We start from the raw sequence: 26,207 nt of genomic DNA on the forward strand, positions 1-26,207 counted from the left end.
TAATGATTAAAAAGTGTCTATTCTAGCAACACGGTTGAGAATTTTGACTGGAAAGGAGAAGTTAAGTCTGTGTGTGGTGAGAGGTTTGGGGTGGTGTGGGGTTGAGAAAGGTGACTTTGGAATATTTTAGTTGAGAGAAACTTTGACAATCTTTAAATGCTGATAATAAAGGGCAAATAAGCAGGGGGCCGTTGAGACACGAGACAGACTAGTTTATTAGTGGAGCTCGACTGAGTAAGCAAGAAGGAATTGGGATGTAAAGGGGATGAGGGAGTTTACATCAAAGGAGAGTAGTTGGTTTATTATTATTATTACCATTTTTATTATTGCAAAAGAATGGGAGAAAGGATTGCTGAGGGATCCAAGGAGGTTAAAAAAATTTCGTGGCGAAAGTAGAGGGAATTCCTGTCAGGTGAATTCTATCTTGTCTGTGAAGTAACAGGCGACGTTACCTGCTGAGACTAAGCAGGGAGACGGTGGGGAAAGCTCGGCTCTTCATTTATGCCGCCGGTGGACTTTTTGTGGCCGGGCATTCTCTCGCTTTCTCTAAGGAACAGCGCTTGATGTTGTTTATGACAAGAATTGTTGATGGAGCGAGTGACAGATTCGGCGATCGGCGATAGGCCAGCCGAAACTACCACTCCCAGAATGCAGTGCGGCTCCTGGGAAGTGCGGAGGTTGGGAACGCAGCAGGCCCCTCCCCTCCTCTCGCTCCCATTGGAGGAGCGCTCATATTCCCAGGAAGCCGCGCGCGGGCGGGGCGCTTTTGCGGAAGCCGGCGGCGTCCGGTTCAGCCTCCTCCGGGAGCAGGCAGTTGGCGACCCCGCGCTAACCGGCGCGACTCTGTCCCGATCCCCGAGTTCTCACACGGTGTCCAGACAGGTAAAAGCAGCGGGGAGCGCTGGGCCGAAGGCGGGGAGACGATGGCAGAGGGAGGGCAGAGGTGTCGACGGGAAGGTGGAATTAGGAGGCACTGCAAGGTTGACTAGGGCTTCTCTGGTGTCGACAGTTCGAATTGTCGGACAGGTCCAGTTTTGGTGAAGTGCGTTTTATGCCGCTAACAGGGCCTCGAGTGAAAGAGTCAGAATGCGTCACTTAAGTTGTTACAGAGGAAAAAAGAATGTTAACTTTCCCTCAGTTTGCATTCTGCAAGACCTCTTTGTACCATTTGAATATCTTGAGATTTCTTGAATCTTCTAAAAACTCTCTACGCCCTTGTTTCGATGACGTCACTTTCTGCTTAACCTCCTACTTCTAGGCTCCTAGCCCTCTGCGTGCCCTTCCTCCAAGGCCCAGTGTTGTAATTCTTCTTCCTCAGTTCGGATAGGAGCTCTATATCTCTGCCCCGACCTATTTCCTCAGCGTCAGACCTGTACAGTGTTGTTCTTCTTATTACTATTGGCCAATATTCAACAAACTGACCACGTACTAGATTCTTTAGTAAATGCTTTACACCTCCCTCCTCCATAACCCCCACAAACAATCAGTTATCAAGTCCTTTTCTTTTTGTCTTATTAATTGCTCTCAACTACCTGTACCTCCATTGTCCCACCCTTGATCCTGGAGTATACTGTCATGTTTCGGACATTTTTTCCCTTTGAAAAGCTGTGACTGAGAGCAGAGCCACTCATATGTTTTGTTTAACACACATTTATTGAACAGCTAATATGTGCTAGACACTCTTATAAGTGCAAGGGATATAGCTGGAAACAAGACATAGAAGATCGCTACTCTCAGTAGCTTACATATTTGTGAGTGTGTGTGGAAGGGGCAAACAAGAATCAAGGTGATGTTATATGGTGGTGGTGGTTAATGCAAAATAGAACAAATGTTTTACTTGACAGGGTAGTCTTCTGTCCTGAGAAAGTTAGAAGGGTTGGGTTGGGTCTCAGAGCATCACCGCAAAAGAATATTTGTAATACCAACAAGAATAGTCTTGATCTGTGACCAGACTTCAGGATTTTCATAAACACTTCTTCTTTTTCTCTTTCATATCAATGTTTGTTCTTCATTCTTCTGTCTCCTCCAAGGTTATTACATCAGAATTGGTGGCTTTTCTGTCATTTGCTTAGTTCCTGCCTAAGAAGAGTTGAGGATTGGATTATTCTCAGCTCGACTCCTTTATCTTAGGGAGATAGTTTGGTAATCAAACTATTGTTCTTGCCAGGTCCTACTAAATATAAAGTTATCTGTCATTTATAGTATATTTAAAACCAAAGCATGCTCAGTGTTTATTAAATATTTGAGGGATTATTATATGTCAGGCACTGTGCTGGACATTGAGAACCTAGTAAGGATAAAACAGACACTTTGACCTCTCTTCCAAGAAGAAATAATTGTATACTGAGGGAATTCCCAATACATAGGCTGACACCTGCATTTTTTTTTTCTTCATCCAAGATGAGATAATCACAAAACTTTAAGAAATCTTCTAAACAATTGGGTGCATTCTTAGATTATTCACCCTTAAAGTTTATTGCATTTATTTGTTTATGTCTGTCTTCCATATTTTACTATGGTTTCCTTGAGTATAGATGTCCTTTCTTGCTGGTCTTCATACCTCCAGTGTTTACTATATTGGGTGCCATATAGTAAAGCCTTAGAACATGTGTTGAACTGAAATAGAAAAACTATTTCAGGAAATACAAGTTACTTAATTTATACAAGGCCTTCTTTTTACATATGGCCATTAGACTTATCCCAAAACCTTCTCATTTGCCAAATGTGGACCATTCCATCTCATCAGGCTAGTTTATTTACCTTCTCAAGCATGTTCTCACTTCTGTGCCTTCTCTTGTTTCATAGCTGTCTCCTAAAATGAGTTCCCATCTTTTTCCTGAGCACCTTCCATGCCCCCCACATTTAATGTAATGGGACAATTTAATAGTATGCCCCATGATACAATGGTGGAAAAAATTTAATTTCCATAATGTATTTCCTGTGAAACATTCTGCTAATGAACTGTTGCAAGGATTAAACATAATACATTTCCTTGCAGTAATACAGATAATGATACAAAATGCTTTCTTTTGATTTGGCATTGGCTATTGCCATGCGCTATGTGACGAGTTAATTCTTCCATTTCTTTCTTCTGTTTGAATAGTTGCGCAGTGTTTATTCATACAGCACATTATAGTATCATTTGGGTTCCATTTGGTACAAACACCTTTGAGTATTATTTTTTGCTTAGCTTGAGATAATTTATGAGTTAGTTATTTTTCCACACTGTCATTTTCAGAATGTCAGAAAACTAAGTCTCAGTTCTTAAAAATAAAAGGCTTTTTCCATGCAGATATCTTTCAGATGTAAATCGTTACTGCAAAGTATAAATTTTGTCCTTATAACTGATTAAAAAACACAACAGGAATACAAGAGTGCTTGAGTCATGATTGTCATTATGATTTTAGGATGTGTCAGCCTAGGAGCAGCTAGACATGCCTCCAATACATTAAAAATTAAGCACTGTTTTAGGGAATTTCTTGGCACCTATGCCTTCGTAATGCAAATGCAGCACTGAATTGTTTGCCATCACTCATTTATATGGTATACATGTAGATAATCCGGGTATTCGTATATATTTTTAATGTTATCAAAATAAAAATACAGAATTAAAAAATTTCTCAGAACACAAAGACTTGAGTGTGAGAAACACCGACTCGTCCTTTTACCCTCCTCAGTTCCCTGAAACCATCTTCAACTTCCATTTGAAGATGCCTCCACTGAGGAGGGACATTTATGTTGTTGCTGTGCTATTTTGTTAGCAATATATTTAATGCAGGCAATCCCTTACAAATGGATATATCCCAGATTTTCCTTTGTAAGATTATTGTTTGAAAATCTGGGTGCATTTTTTTCTATAAATAATGCTACTTATGGCATTTCGGTTGTTAAGCCAACGAATAGCATCATATATAACCTTTAATGGACTTAAAGACCTTGACCACAATTTCTAATAATTCCTCTATAAAAAACTACATTCAGAATTCTCACTCGGATTCCCCCGTAGCATATCTTTTTTTTGGAATCCCAGCAACTGAAACAAAAATGTTCTTTCCTTAAAACTTTCTGAGCAGTAGAAGCTGGTCTTTCTAACTCTAAGCTGTTGGAGGTTGCTCTTCTGGCCCATCATTCTAAGGACAGGCCTCTAATATGATTATGGAAGGATGTGAGACAGAGGTTTTGGAGAAGAGAGGGAGGCAAGTTGGGGTGATATGAATATGTGGAGAGGGGAGAGTAGGAGTGATTTGGGAGGACTGGTGAGTTCCCAAGATGGGATTTGTTGTGTCCTCAAAAAAGATGTTGAATCCTGACCCCTGCTATCTGTGAACGGGACCATATTTGGAAATAGGGTCTTTGCAGATGGAATTAAGATGTAAGTTAAAGTGAGGTCATACAGGAGTAGGTGTCCTTATAAGAAGGGAAGAGACAGAGACTACCATGTGAAGACATAGACACACGTGGAGAATGCCATGTGACTATGGAGGCACAGATTGAAGTGCTGCAGCTACAAGCCAAGGAACGCCAAGGATTGCCAGCAAACCACCAGAAGCTAGGAAGAGATTCTAGAAGAGATTCTCCCCTACAGATTTCAGAAGGAGCATGGACCTGCCAACATCTTGAATTCGAGCTTCTGGCCTCCAAAACTATGAGGCAATAAATTTCTGTTATTTTAAGCCTTGCATCTTTTGGTACTTTGTCACGCAGCCACAGGAAACTCATACAGGATTCTTAGCAGGAATGTAGTAGAATTGGGATGATGGCTGTGGGACCAAGCAAGGAGTGAGTAAGAGAACAGGGAGGAACAGTGTTAGGACAACTTGCCTTTATATTCCATTATCTTCTTTTTTCTTCTCTTTCTGGCTTATAGTTTAATTCTTTTTCCTCTTGAATCTGATCTTATATAGCACTCTATCATTTAATGGACATTCACATACTGCTAATAATTAGCAGAGCCATGTTTTCGGACTTCAAATGCAGTATTCTTTTGGCCACAGTTGTTTCTATTGTCCCAATATTCATTAAGGCATTACAGATTGTATTGCAAGATAATAATAGTGGGCCCATGTGAGACTTGATTACAGGTGTGATTTTTAGCAGTATAGGAAAGAGTAAGAAATGCTTATTTGTTTTTAACATCTTTATTGGAGTATAATTGCTTTACAATGTTGTGTTAGTTTCTGCTGTATAACAAAGTGAATCAGCTATATGTATACATATATCCCCATATCCCCTCCCTCTTGCATCTCCCTCCCACCCTCCCTATCCCACCGCTCTAGGTGGTCACAAAGCACCGAGCTGATCTCCCTGTGCGATGCAGCTGCTTCCCACTAGCTATCTGTTTTACATTTGGGGGTGTATATATGTCAGTGCTACTCTCCCACTTCATCCCAGCTTACCCTTCCCCCTCCCCACTGGTGTGAGGTGATACCTCATTGTAGTTTTCATTTGCATTTCTCTAATGATTAGTGATGTTGATCATCCTTTCATGTGTTTGTTGGCAATCTGTATATCTTCTTTGGAGAAATGTCTATTTAGATCTTCTGCCCATTTTTGGATTGGGCTGTTTGTTTTTTTTGATATTGAGCTGCATGAGCTGCTTGTGTATTTTGGAGATTAATCCTTTGTCAGTTGCTTCATTTGCAGCTATTTTCTCCCATTCTGAGGATTGTCTTTTAGTCTTGTTTATGGTGTCCTTTGCTGTGCAAAAGCTTTTGAGTTTCGTTAGATCCCATTTGTTTATTTTTGTTTTTATTTCCATTTCTCTAGGAGGTGGGTCAAAGAGAATCTTGCTGTGATTTATGTCATAAGGTGTTCTGCCTATATTTCCCTGTAAGAGTTTTATAGTGTCTGGACTTACATTTAGGTCTTTAATCCATTTTGAGTTTATTTTTGTGTATGGTGTTAGGGAGTGTTCTAATTTCATTCTATTACATGTAGCTCTCCAGTTTTCCCGGCACCACTTATTGAAGAGGCTGTCTTTTGTCCGTTGTCTATTCTTGCCTCCTTTATCAAAGATAAGGTGACTGTATGTGCATGGGTTTATCTCTGGGCTTTCCATCCTGTTCCATTGATCTATATTTCTGTTTTTGTGCCAGTACCATACTGTCTTGATTACTGTAGCTTTGTAGTAAAGTCTGAAGTCAGGGAGCCTGATTCCTCCTGCTCTGTTTTTCTTTCTCAAGATTACTGTGGCTCTTCAGTGTCTTTTGTGTTTCCATACAAATGGTGAAATTTTTTGTCCTAGTTCTGTGATAAATGCCATTGGTAGTTAGATGGGGATTGCATTGAGCCTGTAGATTGCTTTGCATAGTATAGTCATTTTCACAATGTTGACTCTTCCAATCCAAGAACATGCTATATCTCTCCATCTGTTTGTATCCTCTTTAATTTCTTTCATCAGTGGCTTATAGTGTTCTGCATACAGGACTTTTGTCTCCTTAGGTAGGTTTATTCCTAGATACTTTATTCTTTTTGTTGCAGTGGTAAATGGGAGTGTTTCCTTAATTTCCCTTTCAGATTTTTCATCATTAGTATATAGGAATGCCAGAGATTTCTGTGTATTAGTTTTGTATCCTGCTACTTTACCAAATTCATTGATTAGCTCTAGTAGTTTTCTGGTAGCATCTTTAGGATTCTCTATGTATAGTATTATGTCATCTGCAAACAGTGACAGTTTTACTTTTCTTTTCCGATTTGGATTCCATTTATTTCTTTTTCTTCTCTGATTGCCGTGGCTAAAACTTCCAAAATTATGTTGAATAATAGTGGTGAGTGGGCACTCTTGTCATATTCCTGATCTTACAGGAAATATTTTCAGTTTTTCACCATTGAGAATGATGGTGGCTGTGGGCTTGTCATATATGGCCTTTATTATTTTGAGGGAGGTTCCCTCTATGCCCACTTTCTGGAGAGTTTTTATCATAAATGGGTGTTGAATTTTGTTGAAAGATTTGTCTGCATCTATTGAGATTTTCATACGGTTTTTATCCTTCAGTTTGTTAATATGGTGTATCCCATTGATTGATTTGCGTATATTGAAGAATCATTGCATTCCTGGGATAAGCCCCACTTGATCATGGTGTATGATCCTTTTAATGTGCTGTTGGATTCTGCTCGTATATTGTTGAGAATTTTTGCATCTTTGTTTATCAGTGATATTGGCCTGTAGTTTTCTTTTTTTGTGACATCTTTGTCTGGTTTTGGTATCAGGGTGATGGTGACCTTGTAGAATGGTTTGGGAGTGTTCCTTCCTCTGCACTTTTTGGAAGAGTTTGAGAAGGATAGGTGTTAGCTCTTCTCTAAATGTTTGATGGAATTCACCTGTGAAGCCACCTGGTCCTGGGGTTTTGTTTGTTGAAGATTTTTAATCACAGTTTCTATTTCTTTGCTTATGATTGGTCTGTTCATATTTTCTCTTTCTTCCGGTTCAGTCTTGGAAGGTTATACTTTTCTAAGAATTTGTCCATTTCTTCCAGGTTGTCCGTTTTATTGGCATACAGTTGCTCGTAGTTGTCGCATGATCATTTGTATTTCTGCAGGGTCAGTTGTTTCTTCTCTTTCTTCATTTCTAATTCTGTTGATTTGAGTCTTCTCCCTTTTTTTCTTGATGAGTCTGGCTAGTGGTTTATCAATTTTGTTTATCTTCTCAAGGAACCAGCTTTTCATTTCATTGGTCTTTGCTATTGTTTCCTTCATTTCTTTTTCATTTATTTCTGAGCTGATCTTTATAATTTCTTTCCTTCTGCTAACTTTGGGGTATTTTTGTTCTTCTTTCTCTAATGGCTTTAGGTGTAAGGTTAGGTTGTTTATTTGAGATTTTTCTTGTTTCTTGATGTAGGATCATATTGCTATATACTTCCGTGTTAGGGCTGCTTTTCCTGTGTCCCGTAGGTTTTGGGTCATCGTATTTTCATTGTTATTTGTTTCTAGGTACTTTTTGATTTCCTCTTTGATTTCTTCAGTGATCTCTTGGTTATTTAGTAACGTTTTGTTTAGCCTCTATGTGTTTGTATGTTTTACAGTTTTTTCCTGTAATTGATATCTTGTCTTACAGAGTTGTGGTCGGAAAAGATACTTGGTATGATTTCAATTATCTTAAATTTACTGAGGCTTGATTTGTGAACCAAGATATGATCTATCCTGGAGAATTTTTCATGAGCACTTGCAAGGAAAGTGTATTCTGTTGTTTTTGGATGGAATGTCCTATACATTTTAATTAAGTCTGTCTTGTTTAATGTGTCATTTAAAGCTAGTGTTTCCTTATTTATTTTCATTTTGGATGATCTGTTCATCGGTGAGAGTGGGGTGTTAAAGTCCCCTACTAATAGTGTGTTAGTGTCGATTTCCCCTTTTATGGCTGTTAGCATTTGCCTTATGTATTGAGGTGCTCCTAGGTTGGGTGCATAAATATTTACAATTGTTATATTTTCTTCTTGGTTTGATCCTTTGATCATTATGTAGTGTCCGTTTTTTCTCCTGTTTTAGTCTTTATTTTAAAGTCAATTTTGTCTGATCTGAGAATTGCTACTTCAGCTTTCTTTTGATTTCCATTTGCATGGAATATCTTTTTCCATCCCCTCACTTTCAGTCTGTATGTGTCCCTAGGTCTGAAGTGGGTCTCTTGTATACAGCATATATACGGGTCTTGTTTTTGTATCCATTCAGCCAGTGTATGTCTTTTGGTTGAAGCATTTAATCCATTTTCTTTTAAGATAATTATTGATACGTATGTTCCTATTACCATTTTCTTAATTGTTTTGGGTTTGTTTTTGTAGGTCTTTTCCTTCTCTTGTGTTTCCTGCCTAGAGAAGTTCCTGTAGCATTTGTTGTAAAGTTGGTTTGGTGGTACTGAATTCTCTTAAATTTGTGTGTCTGTAAAGCTTTTGATTTCTCTGTCTAATCTGAATGAGATCCTTGCTGGGTAGAGTAATCTTGGTTGTAGGTTTTTCACTTTCATCACTTTAAATATGTCCTGCTACTCCCCCTGGCTTGCAGAGTCTCTGCTGAAAGATCAGCTGTTAACCTTATGAGGATTCCCTTGTGTGTTATTTGTTGCTTTTTCCTTGCTGCTTTTAATATTTTTTCTTTGTATTTAATTTTTGATAGTTTGATTAATATGTGTCTTGATGTGTTTCTCCTTAGATTTATCCTATATGGGACTCTCTGTGCTTCCTGGTCTTGATTGACTGTTTCCTTTCACATGTTATGGAAGTTTTCAACTGTAATCTCTTTAAATATTTTTTCAGCCCCTTTCTTTTTCTCTTCTCCTTCTGGGGACCCCTATAATTTGTGTCTTGGTGTGGTTAATGTTGTCCCAGCAGTCTCTGAGACTGTTCTCAATTTTTTTCATTCTTTTTTCTTTATTCTGCTCTGTAGTAGTTATTTCCACTATTTTATCTTCCAGGTCACTTATCTGTTCTTCTGTTATTCTTCTATTGAATCCTTCTAGAGAATTTTTAATTTTATTTATTGTGTTGTTCATCATAGTTTGTTTGCTTTTTAGTTCTTCTAGGCCCTTGTTAAATATCTTGTATTTTCTCCATTCTGTTTTCAAGATTTTGGATCTTTACTATCATACTCTGAATTCTTTTTCAGGTAGACTGCCTATTTCCTCTTCATTTGTTTGGTCTGGTGGGTTTTTACTTTGCTCATTCATCTGCTGTGTTCTCTGTCTTCTCATTTTGCTTAACTTACTGTGTTTGGGGTTCTCCTTTTCACAGGCTGCAGGTTCGTAGTTCCGTTGTTTTTGCTGTGTGCCCCCAGTGGGTAAGGTTGGTTCAGTGGATTGTGTAGGCTTCCTGGTGGAGGGGACACGTGCTTGTTTTCTGGTGGGCGGGGCTGGATCTTGTTCTGGTGGGCAGGACGCAACCAGTGGTGTGTTTTGGGGTGTCTGTGATCTTAGTATGACTTTAGGCAGCCCCTCTGCTAATGGGTGGGGTTGTGTTCCTGTCTTGCTAGTTGTTTGGCATGGGGCATCCAGCACTGGAGCTTGCTGGCTGTTGGGTGGAGCTGGGTCTTAGCGTTGAGACGGAGATCCCTAGGAGAGCTCTCGCTGATTGATATTACGTGGGGCCACGAGTTCTCTGGTGGTCCAATGTCCTGAACTCAGCTCTCCCACCTCAGAGGCTCAGGCATGACACCAGGCCAGAGCACCACGACCCTGTCAGCTACACGGCTCAGAAGAAAAAGAGAAAAAAAGAATAATAAAAAAAAATTTTTTAATAATTAAAATAAAAAGGTAATAATGAAAAAAAGAAGAGAGCAACCAAACCAATAAACAAATCCACTAATTATAATAAGTGCTAAAAACTATACTAAGATAAACATAAAAATCTGAAATCAGTTCCAGACAGCAGACCCCAAGTCAGTTACTCCCAAAGTCCACTGCCTCAACTTTGGGATGATTCATTTTCTATTCAGGTATTCCTCAGCTGCAGGGTACATCAAGTTGATTGTGGAGATTTAATCTGCTGCTCCTGAGGCTGCTGGGAGAAATTTCCCTTACTCTTCTTTGTTCGCACAGCTCCTGGGGTTCAGCTTTGGGTTTGGTCCCGCCTCTGCATGTAGGTCGTCCTCAGGCATCTGTTCCTTTCCAGACAGGACGGGGTTAAAGCAGCAGCTCATTAGGGGACTGTGGCTCACTCAGGCCAGTGCGGGGAGGGAGGGTTACGGAATGTGGGGCAAGCCTGCGGAGGCAGAGGCCAGTATGACGTTGCAACAGCCTGAGGCACGCCGTGTGTTCTCCCAGGGAAGTTGTCCCTGGATCTCGGGACCCTGGCAGTGGTGGGCTGCACAGGTTCCCGGGAGGGGAGGTGTGGATAGTGACCTGTGCTTGCACGCAGGCTTCTTGGCGGCAGCAGTAGCAGCCTTGGCATCTCATGCCTGTCTCTGGTGTCCGAGCTGATAGCCATGGCTTGCGCCCGTCTCTGGAGCTCGTTTAGGCGGTACTCTGAATCCCCTCTCCTTGCGCACCCCAAAACAGTGGTCTCTTGCCTCTTAGGCAGGTCCAGTCAGCTCCCAGCCCCCACCCACCCCAGTGGGTGAGCAGACAAGCGTCTCAGGCTGGTGAGGCTGGTTGGCACCGATCCTCTGTGCAGGAATCTCTCCGCTTTGCCCTCTGCACCCCTGTTGCTGCGCTCTCCTCCGTGGCTCTGAAGCTTCCCCCACCCATCTCCACCAGTGAAGGGGGCTTCCTAGGGTGTGGAAACTTTTCCTCCTTCACAGCTCCCTCCCAGAGGTGCAGGTCCCATCCCTATTCTTTTGTCTCTGTTTTTTCCTTTTTCTTTTGCCCTACCCAGCTACATGGGGATTTTCTTGCCTTTTGGGAAGTCTGAGGTCTTCTGCCAGTGTTCAGTAGGTGTTCTGTAGGAGTTGTTCCACATGTAGATGTATTTTTGATATATTTGTGGGGAGGAAGGTGATTTTCACATCTTACTCCTGTGCCATCTTGAAGGTTCCCTCAAGAAATGTTTATTAGTGACATCTGAGAGGAAAGTAAAGTTTTGGATGTGATGTACCCAATGTTTAATAGGCATTTTTAAAATTGAGGACTGCTTTTATTGAATAAAACACTGCTATGCATAACTTACATAGCTATCCTTATAACTTATATTCACTGTTCCTAGTTATATTCCAAATAATGTCCTCCCTCTTCTAGGTGACTATACTTTATATAAACTTGAAGATTGCTGTCTTTTTCATGTGTAATATTTCTAGTTCCTCTAGCCATTCTTCAAGTGATACAATCTCCAGGTCTCTCACCATACTTTGCCCTTCTGTCCAGTCTTAGAATACTGTACCTAGAATTGAACTCAGTATTACACATGTGTTCTAAAGAGCGCAGAGTATAATGGCAATAGTACTTAAAGAGATCAAGACACCCTGTTTCTTAATGTAATTTAAGATTACATAAGAATTTTAAGCAATTACATCATAACACTTCATAACGAACTTATGGTCCGCTAGCACACTAGATCTTTTTGTATTGTTGCTAAACTCAGTTTTCTTCTTGAAGCTGCTAAAGGACTGAAGCTGCTACCTTTTCATCTCTTTGTCTCAGGGACCATATGATTTCTCATCTCTGTTTCTCTTTGTGTTTTTTTCCCACTCCACTGCATGTCTCTTTGACCCTTACCAATGACCTACTTCCTTATAAAATTTCAGTGACTGTTTTATAATCTTAATACTGTGTATCAGTGAACAGAGCTGGGAGGTGACACTTGTTCCTTCTTCAAGGTTTCTTTTCCTTTGGCTTCAAGGCCACCATACTCTTCTGGCTTTCCTTTCACTTTCCTGGTTGGTCCTCCTCCATCTTCTTTGTGGGTCTCTATTCATGTACCTTTCCCTCAACTATTTGGTATGCCTTGTGTTTTGTCTTTGGTTTTTCCCTCAACTTTGGTTGTGCCTTTGGTTTTTTCTGTATGCAATGTATCTTCAGCAAATAAAGCATGTTTAAAATGGCAGGTCTAGATGAGCTCATCTAGGATAAGAGAGTGCAGAACCAGTACCCATGGAAAGTCAACATTTAGAGGTCAGCTAGAGGAGAAGGATTCAGCAAGAAGACAGAAGGAACAGCCAGACATTTAGGAGTGTTCCCAGAAGGAGGGTTATTCAGATGTGTTGACTATTTCTGAGAGGTCAAGTAAGGTGAGAATAGAGAAATGACCACAGAAGTTTGCAATGTAGAGGCTGTTGGTGATCTTGACAAGCATGGTTTTGTGGAGTGTTGAGGGGAAAAGCCAGATTATAGAAGAGAAGAATTAAAAGAAGATAGAGAAGCAGAGATAGTGTGTAGATGATAATTTTAAGAAATGGAACAGTACCTGGAGCATGTTACGTGGTCAGTTGAGGCTTTTAGGTTCAAGGGATATAGTGTATGAGAAAGTCATTTGGAAATTATAACATGCTACTACATATGTGTGTGGAGAAATCCAGAAAGAAGATGGCTGAGGACACAACCCTGCGAAACACCTTCATTTAGAGAGTGCAATGAAGAGTCTCCAAGAGGAGTTCAGCTCAAGAGACACATGAGCATTTCCGTTCTGTATGCTGTCCTTCATACCAGAGGCATTCCAAGAGGGAATCAGTGGATTCCCTGACCTCAAGCATTTTATAGTTGCTGTGTTTCACAAAACGTGGTCACGTGAATCGCCTGCATCCAGACAGGCTTGGCTCTTAAGTATATATTCCAGAGCCCCACCTCAGGCCTACTGAATCAGAATTTCAGGGAATTATACCAAGGATTTGAATTTTTAATAAGTGACTCTCACTTTGCCACCCAAGATGACTCTGGCTTATTGGATGAAACTGAACATGTTAACAAATAACATTAGGTTGAAGAGTTAGTTGAAGAATAGGAAGATATTTGTTCATCTCTTTTATGAGTTCATGCCATTAAATAAGAGAAACCAGGCTATTCTGTGGGGAAAAAATTAGTACAAATTCATAAACACGAGGAAAATACAGGCATACCTCTTCTTATTGCACTTTGCTTTATTGTGCTTCACGGATATTGCTGGGGTTTTTTGTTGTTGTTTTTGTTTTTTTAACAAATCAAAGGTTTGTAGCAACCCTGCATTGAATAAGTCTGTCAGTGCCATTTTTCCAACAGTATTTTGCGTACTTCATGTCTCTGTGTCACATTTTAATAATTCTTGCAATATTTCAAACTTTTTCAGTATGTTAGTTATGGTGATCTGTGATCAGTGATCTCTGGTGTTACTGCTGTGACTCCCTGAAGGCTCAGGTGATGGTTAGCATTTTTTAGCAGTTAAGTTTTTTAAAATTAAGACATGTACATTGTGTTTTTTTAGGTATAATGCTATTGCACACTTAATAGACTACAGCATAGTGTAAACATAACTTTTATATGCACTGGGAAACCAAAAAATTCGCGTTACTTGTTTTATTGTGATATTTGCTTTATTGCGGTGGCCTGGAACTGAACTTGCAATACCTCCAAGGTATTACTGTAATCTTAAACTCATTCTGTATTGTTTTAGAAATATTTTGTTTATAAAGGATCTTACCATAATTTATAGAACCATTCCTCTCTTGCAGAAGATTCAGGTTATTTTCAGTTTATTTCTGTGATGGATAATGCCTTCGTAGGACAGGCAGAATATAGTATAGGGATAAAATTGTGAGTTCTAGAACCATACTGCCTGGGTTTAAATCCCATCTTTTACCACTTACTAGCTCTGTAATTCTGGACAAATTATTTAAGTCATTTATATTTCATTTTCCTCATTTTAATGTAAGTATCATGATAGTGTATTAATTTCATTGATGTAAGGATTAAATTAAGTGTTTAAAATGGTGCCTGGTGCATAGTAAGTGCTTAATAAATATGGGCTATTATTATTGTTAATAGGTATATTAGTGAATATAGAATCTAACTGCTGTTGAACTATTTCCCTAGGATAAATTTTCAGGATGGGATTACTTTATTAAAGGATGAAGACATTTTTATGTCCCTTTGCCATCTATGGTCATTGCTTTTCAGAGGATGATAACAGTTTGTGCTGTGTAATTTGTAAATGCAACCTATGTATCAGTGTAATGTATGTGTATGTATGCGTGTATCACATATACATTACATTGTATATACACACACACATAAAAATATATTATGTGTATGCATTTGGTTTTTCTCTAAATATGAATGCATATCAGTGTGGTTTAGATTATAAGTTTGTAGAAGACTGTGATTTTGTTAAGTCTGTTGTTAAGTCTGTTCTGTTTAATGTTACAGTGCCTTGGTCAATACTGTCTCCAGATGGATGTTGATAACGATAGTAAGTTACTTTTGAAAGATTATGTCAAAGAAATATTCTAAGTCTTATGTGTCTTTTTTCCTTTTGATAGATCGAAGCCATGGCCATTCTTTTCGCTGTTGTTGCCAGGGGAACCACTATCCTTGCCAAACATGCTTGGTGTGGAGGCAACTTCCTGGAGGTGACAGAGCAGATTCTGGCTAAGATACCTTCTGAAAATAACAAGCTAACGTACTCACACGGCAAGTGAGTTCTGCTCTGTGTGGGCAGCGGGTGAAAGAAGTGAATTATATTATTATAATCAGAAAAGTAGAAAACTAGAAAAGCAAGCTTCTCAGTAGATAATTTGAATAAGCTGACAGAACAATAATCTTTACCAGCTTAGAAAATGTCTGGTTCTATTAATTTTAAATTTAACTAAAAATTATTTTATTCTGTCATCAAAGTGATATTAATATTTTAAAGAAAGATATGGAAATGTTAGATGTAAAAGTGACTTTGCTATAGAGCTCTAGTACATGTGAAACTTGATGTAGTTAAGAAGAAGAATATTTTTTTCTTTCATTCTTTCTGTAAATATTTACTGAGCACTTGACTATCGCCAGACGCTTTGCTTGGTGCTGGGGATACAAGAAATCACTCAGTATTTGCCCTCATGGAGGTTATAGTTTAATGAAGGAGACAGTCAAATCCATAGGTAATCACAGTAGAGGGTAGAAGCTAGTGGACAGGGGGATGGTATTCCAGGCAGAAGGAACAGCTGGTAGAGAAGCATGGAGGCATATTTAGTGAACTGCAGGTGTTTGTCTGTGACTGGTGCCCAACATGGTGAAAATAAAGCTAGAGAGACCGACAGAAGAGAAGTCCTGTAGGGCCTCATAGGCCATGTTAAGGGGTTGTACTTTACCGTATGGGCAATGGGAAGGCATTGAAAGTTTTCAGCTGGGGTGTGACTTGGTAAGCTTTTTCTTTAGAAAGATCACTGTCGTGGCTGGTTGGAGAACGAATTGGAGGGGGCATAGGTGGGAAATCTTAGTAATCATAAAAAGTGCCTCAACCTTCCTCCTCAGTACTTAACAATCTTTTGTTACCTAACTCATCCTAATTTCCTTAGACCCTATCTCAGAAGGAGGTCCTTATTGGTTTCCAGTGCCAACTCCTTGTATAATTTAGGATCTAGTCTAAGCTGCTGTAAGAGAGAGAACCCAAAATACAGTATTAATTTATGAGATAGCCCAGAGATGAGTACTTCGGGACTGGTGGGGTGGCTCTGCCATTTTTAATTAGTGCCTTCCAACTCTGGCCAAGGCAGCTTCTTTAGTTCTTGTTACTTCCCTGTGCTTGCCCAGTATTTTTAAAGGCAAAGCCCAGAAGTGGCCTGACAGTTTATTGTTGACTGCATAGTTATGTAGCTAACCTAGCTGGAGTGGAGACTAGAATTTGTCATCTCTAGCTGTGCAGCCATATGCTCAGCTAAAACTCTGTTACTCTGGAGGAAGTTATAGGACATCAGGAGACAACTTGCAATCTTCCAGTCTACTCTTCTGGGCCACCAAAATATTAGGATGTACTCTTCTTCCCAAACATGGAGCATACCTCCTCTCTGCAGGAGGTGGCCCCAAAGACTCATCTGATCGCTGTGTGCAGCTCCAGGTCCAGACAGTCCGAGTGATACGCAGTCCTCTCCATCACGCCCAGGAGTGGCTCCTGTGGCCCATTAACAACAAACTAAAAGACAAGTCATATGATCTCCCTGTTTCATCAGACCAACCCAACAGACATTGGTGGAATAAGAACAGCATCACCAAGTGGAAGTTGTAAACCTCGATTTAGAAAAGGGAAGAACAAGAAACACATAGATGTCACTGCTTCTTAGCAATATTCAAATAACTACTCCACAGCAATTTCAGAGACTCTTATTCTGACCTGGGAGTGGTTAGTGGTTCTGCTTTCTTGGAAGAAATTCTTCATCTTTTCTCTCTTTCTTCTCCAGGAGGCTCTTCCTGGTCCATTATCCTCTCTGGCCACATCCAGAATGGGTGTTAGTGTGTCATCTTTGGGAACTGTATAGGTTTTGTAGTCTGTTACTGCCTGGTGTAGTTTAGGGACTAAGAAGTTACCTCTGGGTTAAATGACCTCAGTTTCTTGTGAGTATGGCTTTAGGGTTTCTTCAAAAATTTATTGGGCTCAACGATCGTGTTTCTAGTCAGTTCCCAGGAAAGTGCTCAGGGAAAGCACATGTCATCTTTGTAGAGGCAAGACTGGGAAGTAGGGCATGTTTCTTCCACTCATATTTTATCAGGCAGAACTTAGTCACTAGCCATATCTATAGCTACAAGAGAAGCTAGACTATGTAATCCAATGAAAATGTGGTTATAGCGCAAGAAAGTGATGTTATCCATCTGCTGTGTCTTTCCACCAGCATCCTGACCCAGTCCTACCCGGTATCCTTTGGAGTAAGTCTCTATCACTGAGTTGTCTTTTCTTTTTAACCTTCTGCCTTAGTTTCTTTCCTATAATCATGTTCCATAATCCCAATCAGTTTGGGAATAAAATATCTTTTATTACTGTACACCAACAGAAAAAAGTACATTTTACTGTATGAAAATCATTTCTCCCTGAAATCTGACCTTCCTTTTGCTATTTCTTTCTTTCTTTAATAGCATCACCAGTCATTCAGTTGGCTAAGCCTAAAACTTCAGAATCGTATTTGACTCCTTAACCAAATCCTTGCCATTCTCCTCCAGGAGGTATTTCAATCTCCTCTATCCTCACTTGTCATAGTGTCTGTTCAGGCATTCATTGTTTCGCATTTCTAATAACCTCCTCCTAGCTGGTTTTTCTGCTTCTAGTTGATCCCTCCTTAAATCTGTATTTCACATTCCTATGATTATACTTTCTTGCTTAAAACCCATTGCTTTTAGAATAAAGCCCAAACTCAGCCTTCACAATTTTGTCTATTCCTGACTTTTCTTTCCTTATCTCTATAGAAATCTTTGTCATTACCTGACCTATCTATGTTATTTCAAGCTTTGGTATACGTTTTTCATGATTTTGTGTCTTGGAATGTCCTTCCATTCCTAGGCCCCCGGTAAATTTTTGCTCCTTTTACAGGTTCCAAATGAAATACTTTCTTAATTGTCACTTTAATCCTTCTGATTAAAGGGCAGTTCTGATCATATCCCTTCCTTCAGCAGGTACTCAGGGTAAAGTTCCTTAACACTACTTGAAAGATTCTTCAAGATCTGCCCCTGCTCCCTTCTCTGGCCTTATCTCTCTTTACTTGAGCCCTCAGTTTTGTTCTCCAGCCATACTCAGCTATGTGCATTTCAGTGTTGGGTTCTTTCTCTCTTCCTAGCCTTTGCAATAGCTATTACTTTTTAAAAATCTGAGTTTGTCTTCCTGAGCTTATACGTTTCCTCTTCTGGAAACCCTGAATTCCAAGACTGGGCCAGGTGCCCCCTTTTTGTGTATCTCCATAGCATCCTGTGTTTATTCATATTGTAACACTTATGAAGCAGTGTTATAATTGCTATCTTTATTTTTTGTCTCTATCCTCTGACTATAGGCTCCTTGATAGCAAGGACCATATCTCATTACCTTCTGTGGTCTTTGCACCAACGTACTCCCAAGTGTGGTTTAGGAGAAGCAAATTTTGTGGGGAAAATGATGACTTTCATTTTTGCACCTGTAGTGTTTAAGTTGTCTATGGTACTCCTGTTGGATATGTCTAGTAGACAGTTGTATGCAGGCCTGGAGCTCGGGAGATAGGTCAGATTTAGATTTGGGAATCATTATGATTGTAGTAGCTGAAAACAGATATTGACAGCAAAACAAGAGAGTGGATGCCACCCTCCAGGGAATGTGTGTGAGAAAAGCAGGGGGCTCCGGATGCTGCAAGACATCAACAGAGAGCGAAAGAGACTACCATATAAACCAGGCAAGCCTGGTGTTAAGAAATCTAGTGGAGAGAAAACACTTTCTAGAGGAAGGAAGTGATCAGCACTATCAAATGTGTCAGAGAGAGCCACTGAATATGCAGTGTGGAAATCATTGGTGGAGTTGATGTCAACAATTTCAGTGGTGGAGGAAGACATTTTGCCTGAGTTCCCATACCTCCTTGTAATTCATATCAAGCCTCTATGTGAACATTAATAATACAATTCAACAAGTATTCTTGTCTATCTACTTGCCCAGGGTAGAAATCTGGGAAGCAAAATAGACTTATCCCTCTGCCTCACCCCCAGTAGCCAGTTATCAAGTTCTATTATTTCTTCTCAGTCCCTTCTTCTTCACTGCCCATAGTACTTTAGTTTGTTTCTCTCACTGTTCTACTTCAATAGTCTTCTGTCTGGTCCTCCTTTCGGTCAGTTCTCCACACTTTAGCCTAAGCATCCTTTTATATGGCAAATCTGATCACACTCCCAGGCTAAAACCCTTTGATGCTTGTTCATTGTTCTTAGGATAATGCATAGTGAGGTTCGAAAGTCTTATACAGCATGATATTTGCTTACTTACAACCTCATTTGTGCAAGCAGTTTATTTTTTCCTTACATTCTATACTCTAGTCCAGGGGTCCTCAAGCCCCAGGCTGCGGACCGGTGGTGGTCCAAGGCCTGTTAGGAACCGGGCCACACAGCAGGAGGTGAGTGGCGTGTGACCAAGCAAAACATCATCTGTTGCTCCCCATCACTCGCATTACTGCTTGAACTATTGCTCGCTCACATTCATTACCACCTGAACCATCCTCCCAATCGCTCGCATGACCGCCTGAACCATCACCCCTTCCCCGCCCGTGGAAAAATTGTCTTCCACGAAACTGGTCCCTGGTGCCGAAAAGGTTGGGGACAACTGCTCTAGTCATATTAACTAATTTTACTTTTAAACCCAGTATTTGCTCTTTTATTTCAAAGCCCTTAAGCTTGTTGGTCTCTCACTCTGGAACACTCTTGCTTGTTCTTTTTGCCGTCTCTTACTTAGTCTTCAGGTATCAGCTCAGGCATCACTTGCTCCAGGATGTTTTCCTGTTACCCTTTGACAAACTCTGTTAGGTGTCACCTCTATGTCCTCACAGCACCATGTACTACCCTTAACTCCTTATCATCCTGCTTACTATGTTGTTCCACAATTGCCTGCACTTTCATCTCTGTAAAGGCAGGGACTGATGCTTTTGCTTATTTGTATCCTCAGCACCTAGCCCAGTAACTAGTTCAAAGTAGATGCCAAATGAATGTTACTGTTAAGTATTCAGTAGAAAAAGTGTTTGCTATGAAATCTTAGGAGAAGGCAAAGAAGACTGTATGGCCCATTTGGGGGTTATTCTTAATTATGTGTCCCTCAGATGTCATCTCTTGTTCAAACCTTAAGTATCTGGGAATTCCCTGGCGGTCCAGTGGTTAGCACTTGGCGCTTTCACTGCCAGGGCCCAGGTTCAATCCCTGGTTGGGGAACTAAGATCCTGCAAGGCACGTGGCACAGCCAAAAAAAAAAAAAGTCCAATTATGCTTTTGCAGTTATTATTTTAATGGGTAATGTGCATAACATTGCACTATGTAGCTTGTTTTAATTTCTTATTTATTTCTATCAGTTTGACTTCAGAGGAACATGTATATAGGGGAGAGGGAGAATAGACAGTATCTATAAATAATATGGTCACGTTGGCAGTACTAAAATTTCTTATACATAGATAGAAGTGAAAGAGATATTACTCATAACCACAGTAAGTTTTATATCTTTTATTCTACAGTTATTTGTTTCATTACATCTGCCAAGACAGGATTGTATATCTTTGTATCACTGATGATGTAAGTAACTTGAAGACATGTTGCTATTTAAGTATGTGTAATGTTAATAGAGCCGGTTCTTAATTATCTGTATCTGTGGTGGGTAAAGGTGATGTGAATATAATGTCTGTAGCTGGAAATTTTTTTCTATACTTTGTATTTATCATATAGAGCAGCAAAACAAAATGAAAGTTGATATCTGGGTATATGCAAATCAACTTGGTTCTGTAGAGTTTTAGCTTAACCTCTTGTAATTTCTATGTTTATTTTATTGTGTAGTGAGAATTGGTGTTCATAATTATGATTCTTTGGTATCAGACCCCCTCAAAATTTATTTATCTGAAATAGTAAATAGATTATTTCACTCCTCCAATCAATAGTGAATTTCTTTTAATGTATGTGGACTTTGGGAAAACAAAATCACAATACATTATGATCAGCTTTGTAAACCTGTAGTTCACATTGGTAGGTTGTTTTTGAGTATTTGTAGCTTCTAGATGGAAAATGCTCAGTAACTTAATGGTGGTCATCAAGGTCCTTTCTCCTCTCTGCAATCCTAGTGTTAGCTTCTTCCTGGACACATTCCCCTTATGGTTGCATGGAGCCACATGCTTATTTATTTGTGTCCAAAAAAGACGGACTATGTCTTCTCAAGTCTCTTACTGTATGAATGAGGAAACTTCCCAGATGCACACCCTCCCCTCCCCACGCTTTCAAAGTAGACTTCTTTTCATGACTTATTGGCTAGGACTAGGTTACGTATTTATTTCTAAATTGATCACTGACAAGAGGCATGGAATTGGCATGATTGCCATAGGTCAGGGTTCTTACGTTTATTGTATCACAGACCCCTTTGGCACTCATGGGCCCCTCCCAGAATTTTTTTAAATGTGTGATTAAATAAAACCAATTATATACAGTATTCAAAATATTTTAAATATTGATATAGTAATGTATATGCTTCTTTATGAATTCATTAAATAACAAGTTCTCATGGGTCTAATAAATAAAAATTATTTTGATGTGGTGATGAGTATAAATAATATTTTGAGAGATGTTTATAACTGATGGTATATGAAAAAAAGACTTCTCTTGTTGATAAAGTCACAGGTACTGTTAAATACTTCTCCGGTTTGTTACCACATTCACAATTGAAATTTGAGTTAAAGATTGGTGAAAATAATGATGAGATTTTTTTTTTTTCTATCCAAGTACATCAGCTCCTTGAATTTGGACCATTGACCCCACTTTAAGAACTCTTGGCTTAGACTAATCATCTTAGGTGAAATGGAGATGAGTGTCAACCACAGTGATCATCACAATGATTTATATTCCCTGATTTCACAGTATTTTCTAAAGTTATTTTAAAAATACAGCTATATCTGAAATGACTGATGCGAAAGTGCTTGGAGTAGGTGAGAAATATCACTAAATTTGGGATGGTCAGAGTTGAGTCTTATATTTCTTGAGCTATAATTATATTTTTGTATATATGTTACACACACACACAAACACACACACACACACACACACACACACTTTTTGATTGGGACTAGATAAGAGTACATCCCTTGATCTTTTCAAATGTATCACCACTATTGAAAAAAATCAATTCAAACTTTATGTCAATAGTGTTATCTTTGTATGTGAAAGACTGTACTATTATGGATTTCTTAAGCATCTTCTTGTGCTGGGCTTTCTGATAGATCCTGTGAAAGATATAGATGGAGTAAAACCCAATTCCTGCTCTCAAGAAGCTAACCTAGGTACTGTTATCTTAGTTGGCAGTAATCAAACATATTTGGATTAGACTCTCAGCTCTTTCATTTACTAGTTGTTTCACCTTTGGCAAGTTAGTTACCTTTTCAGAGCTTTTGTTTCTTTATTAGTAAAATGAGGTCAGTTCCTCCTCATAGAATCATTGTTAGTACATGTTAGCTGTTCTTCTGGTTGTTGTTAATCATCCATATCGTCTTTGTTTACTGTAATGTAAACTCTGTGTTGATCTCCTTTCAGGATTTTGAGCGTTCCAGAGCCTTTAATTTTCTGAATGAGATAAAAAAGAGGTTCCAGACTACATATGGTTCAAGAGCACAAACAGCGCTCCCATATGCCATGAATAGTGAGTTCTCAAGTGTCTTGGCTGCACAGCTGGTAAGATCTTTCTCAGGATATAGTATTTGATTCATATCTTCTTTATTACCTTAAAGCACCATGAATATAGGGGACTCTGACCTGCAGTGTAATTTTCTGATTGTGTTATTATATGCCAAGATAGCAAAACTTCCCTGATTAAAAAAATATATACAAGGGCCATTTTAGGATGGAAAGTGAATAATTGGTGATATTCTCTATAAATGGTGCTCAGAGTATCTCAGGGTTGGGAAAGAGATTAAAGATCATCTACTTCAACTACCCATTTAATGTGTAAATCCACTCAACATGCCAAATGACCTCTTAACCTATACATTAACCTCTACCCTCCCACGAGGCAAATTTAATTTTTGAACAGCTCAGTCAGTCATTTGAAAGTCTGTTCATCTGTATGAATACTTAATTATCCACTCAGTAAAGTTGTACATATGTATACACCCGTGAAATACCACCCTTTTCAAGATACAAAACATCTCCATGACCCTAAAGGATTCCTCATATCCCTTTGCAGTCAGTTCCCTCCCCATCACTCTGCCTGAGGCCACCACTGCTCTATTTTCTGTCACCATAAATTAGTTTTATTTTTTCTAGAATTTCCTATAAATGGAATCATACATTATATACTCTTTTGTGTCTTCCTTGTTTTGTCAGTGTAAGCTTTTTGATATTCATCCATGTTGTATAAATCAGTAGTTTCCTTTTTTGCTGAGTAGTATTGTATGCATACACCACAATTTGTTTCTTCCATTCACCTGTTGCTGGATATTTGAGTTACTTCCAGTTTTCAGCTGTCACAAACAAAGCTGTTATGAACATCCATGTACAAATCTTTGTGCAGACGTGTTTTTATTTCTCCTTGGTAAATACCTAGGAATGGAATTGCTGGGTCATATGGTGAATGATGTTTAATTTTATAATGAATTGTCAAACGTTTTTCCAAAGTGGTTGTACCATTTATATTCCCACTAGCACTTGCAGTGTTTCTGCATACTTGCCAACACTTGTTATGGTCTGTCTTTTTAATGTAATTCGTCCTTGTGGGTGTGTAATGGTATCTCATTGTGGTCTTAATTTGCATTTCCCTGATGACTAAGGATGTGGAGACCTTAAAAAAATGCTTAGTTACCTTTTATCCATGAAACTATTTGAGTGCAAAGACATGAGTTTTATCTGTGATGGTGTTGTGAATGAGAAAAAGAGACTTACTGTAATTGAATACGTTCCTTTTCACTTCTCCTTTTTAATACCCTTTTTGAGGATTACACTTCTAAATATGCATCCTGTAGGGATGAAGTTCCTTTAAATAGTTATAAATCTTTATTATTCAATCAGTTGGTTTGTTTCATACTTCCACTAGGAAACATTCATATATGTGAAGCTATGTAAAACATCACCAGCAAAATATATACCAGTGCCCATTTGAAAGTAAATAGGGTCAGGTTGGTGGCCAAGATGGTGGAATAGGAAGACCCTGAGCTCACCTCCTTCCATGGGCACTCCAAAATTACAACTATTACAACTATTTACAGAGCAGCTATTGATGAGAAAGAACAGAAGACTAGTAGAAAAGATCTTATACAACTGAAGATATAAAGAAGGAACCACAGTAAGACAGAGGGGCAGAGACACAGTATAATCAAGATCCATACCTCTGGGTGGGTGACCCACAAATGGATAATTACAATTGCAGAGGTTCTCCCCAAGGAGCGAGGTGTCCAAGCCCCACATGAGGCTCCCCAGCCCTGGGGTCCTCCATTGGGAAGATGAGCTCCCAGAACATTTGGCTTCAAAGGCCAGCAGGACTTCATTTCAGGAGTGCCAGAGGGCTGTGGGAAATAGACTCCACTCTTAAAGGGCATGTATAAAATCTCACATGCTCTGGAAACCAGAGCAGAAGCAGTAATTTGAAAGGAGCCTGGATCAGACCCACCTGCTGATCTTGGAGAGTCTCCTGGAGAGGCAGGAGGCACCTGGAGCTCACTCTGGGGACATAGACACTGGTGGCAGCCTTTTTTGGGAGCTTGTTCTACCATCCTTTACTAATGGAGCTTGCAAGCACCATTTTAGAATATTCCCTCTAGCGTATTAATGCCAGGACCTGGCCCTGCCCATCAGCGTATCTGCATCAGTAGTGGGACACCTCAAGCCAAGCAACTAGCCAGGCAGGGACACACCTTCACCCACCAGCAGGCTGGTTGCCTTAAGAACCCTTGAGCCTACAGCTACTCCAGGACCTGGCTCTGCCCAACAAAGGGCCCAGGACCTGACCCTGAATAGCAGTGTGCCTGCACTAGCCCTAGGACCCACTGGGCACTGGCCCTGCCTACCAGGAGACCAACACCAACTTCGGGACACCCCACACTCCACAGCCAGCCATCTCAGAAACTAGCTCTGCCCATCAGCAGGCCAACACCAGCTCTGGGATCCCCAGGTCCCTGCAACCAGAGACCCCAGGATCCCCTGGACCTCTACAGCCAGCTGCCTTGTGACCTGGCCCTGCCCACCAGCGGCTGACAGCCTCCACACAAGGCAGGATCTGGTAACCAGCCAGACTGGGGACCAGCCATGCCTACCAGATTATCCACAGTAGTCAGCCAGCCACAACAGAAGGACCCACACAGCCCATGTAGGAGGTATCCTTATAGCATACAGCTCTGGTGACCAGAGGGAAGTGCACTGCTGGGACTCGTAGGACGTCTCCTAGAAAAGGCCAACTTCTTCAAGGTCGGAAAATGTAATCAACTTACAAAATACATAGAAATAAAAAAAGGAAATTAGGAAAAATGAAGGCACAGAGGAACGTGTTCCAAACGAAGAAACAGGATAAAATCCCAGAAGAAGAGCTAAGTGAAGTGGAGATAAGCAATCTACCAAATAAAGAGTTCAAGGTAGTGATTGTAAAGATGATCAAAGAACCCAGGAGATGATTGGATTAACAGAGTGAGAAGTTAGAATTTTTTAACAAAGAGAAAGTGTAAACAATGACCAAACAAAGGTGAATACAATAACTGAAGTAAATACACTAGAAGGAATCAACAGTGGATTAGATGATACAGAGGAACGGATCAGTGAGCAGGAAGACAGAGTAGTTGAAATCACTGAGGTGGAACAGAAAAAAGAATAAAAAGAAATGAGGACTGTTTAAGAAACCTCTAAAACAACATCAAATGTACTAACATTTGCATAATAGGGGTCCCAGAAGGAGAAGAGAGAGAAAAAGGGGCAGAGAACATATTTGAAAACATAATAGCTGAAAACTTCCTTAACCTGGGGAAAGAAACAGATATCTAGGTCCAGGAAGCACAGAGAGTCCCAAACAGGATCAATCCAAAGAGGACCACACCAAGACATTGTAATTAAAATGGCAAAAATTAAAGAAAGAATATTAAAAGCAGCTAGGGAAAAGCAAAGTGTCACATACAAGGGAATTCCCATAAGGCTATCAACTGACTTTGCTGCAGAAACCCTGCAGGCCAGAATGAAGTGGCACAATATA

The 26,207-nt window shown here is 39.8% G+C and overlaps 1 protein-coding gene across 1 annotated transcript in view; it reads left to right on the forward strand.

The window, feature by feature from the left end:
* Positions 1-769: 769 nt before the first annotated feature.
* The window catches only part of VAMP7 (vesicle associated membrane protein 7), a 66,575-nt gene continuing 41,137 nt past the window's right edge, over positions 770-26,207 (forward strand). The window contains exons 1-4 of the mRNA XM_024753971.1: positions 770-882; positions 14,866-15,020; positions 20,521-20,578; positions 22,574-22,711. Of these exons, the coding sequence (XP_024609739.1) occupies positions 14,875-15,020; positions 20,521-20,578; positions 22,574-22,711 (342 nt within the window). The 5' untranslated portion in view covers positions 770-882; positions 14,866-14,874. The remainder of the gene's footprint in view (positions 883-14,865; positions 15,021-20,520; positions 20,579-22,573; positions 22,712-26,207) is intronic.

Source organism: Neophocaena asiaeorientalis, unplaced genomic scaffold, assembly GCF_003031525.2.
Source record: "Neophocaena asiaeorientalis asiaeorientalis breed wild unplaced genomic scaffold, Neophocaena_asiaeorientalis_V1.1 scaffold488, whole genome shotgun sequence".
NCBI lineage: Eukaryota > Metazoa > Chordata > Mammalia > Artiodactyla > Phocoenidae > Neophocaena > Neophocaena asiaeorientalis.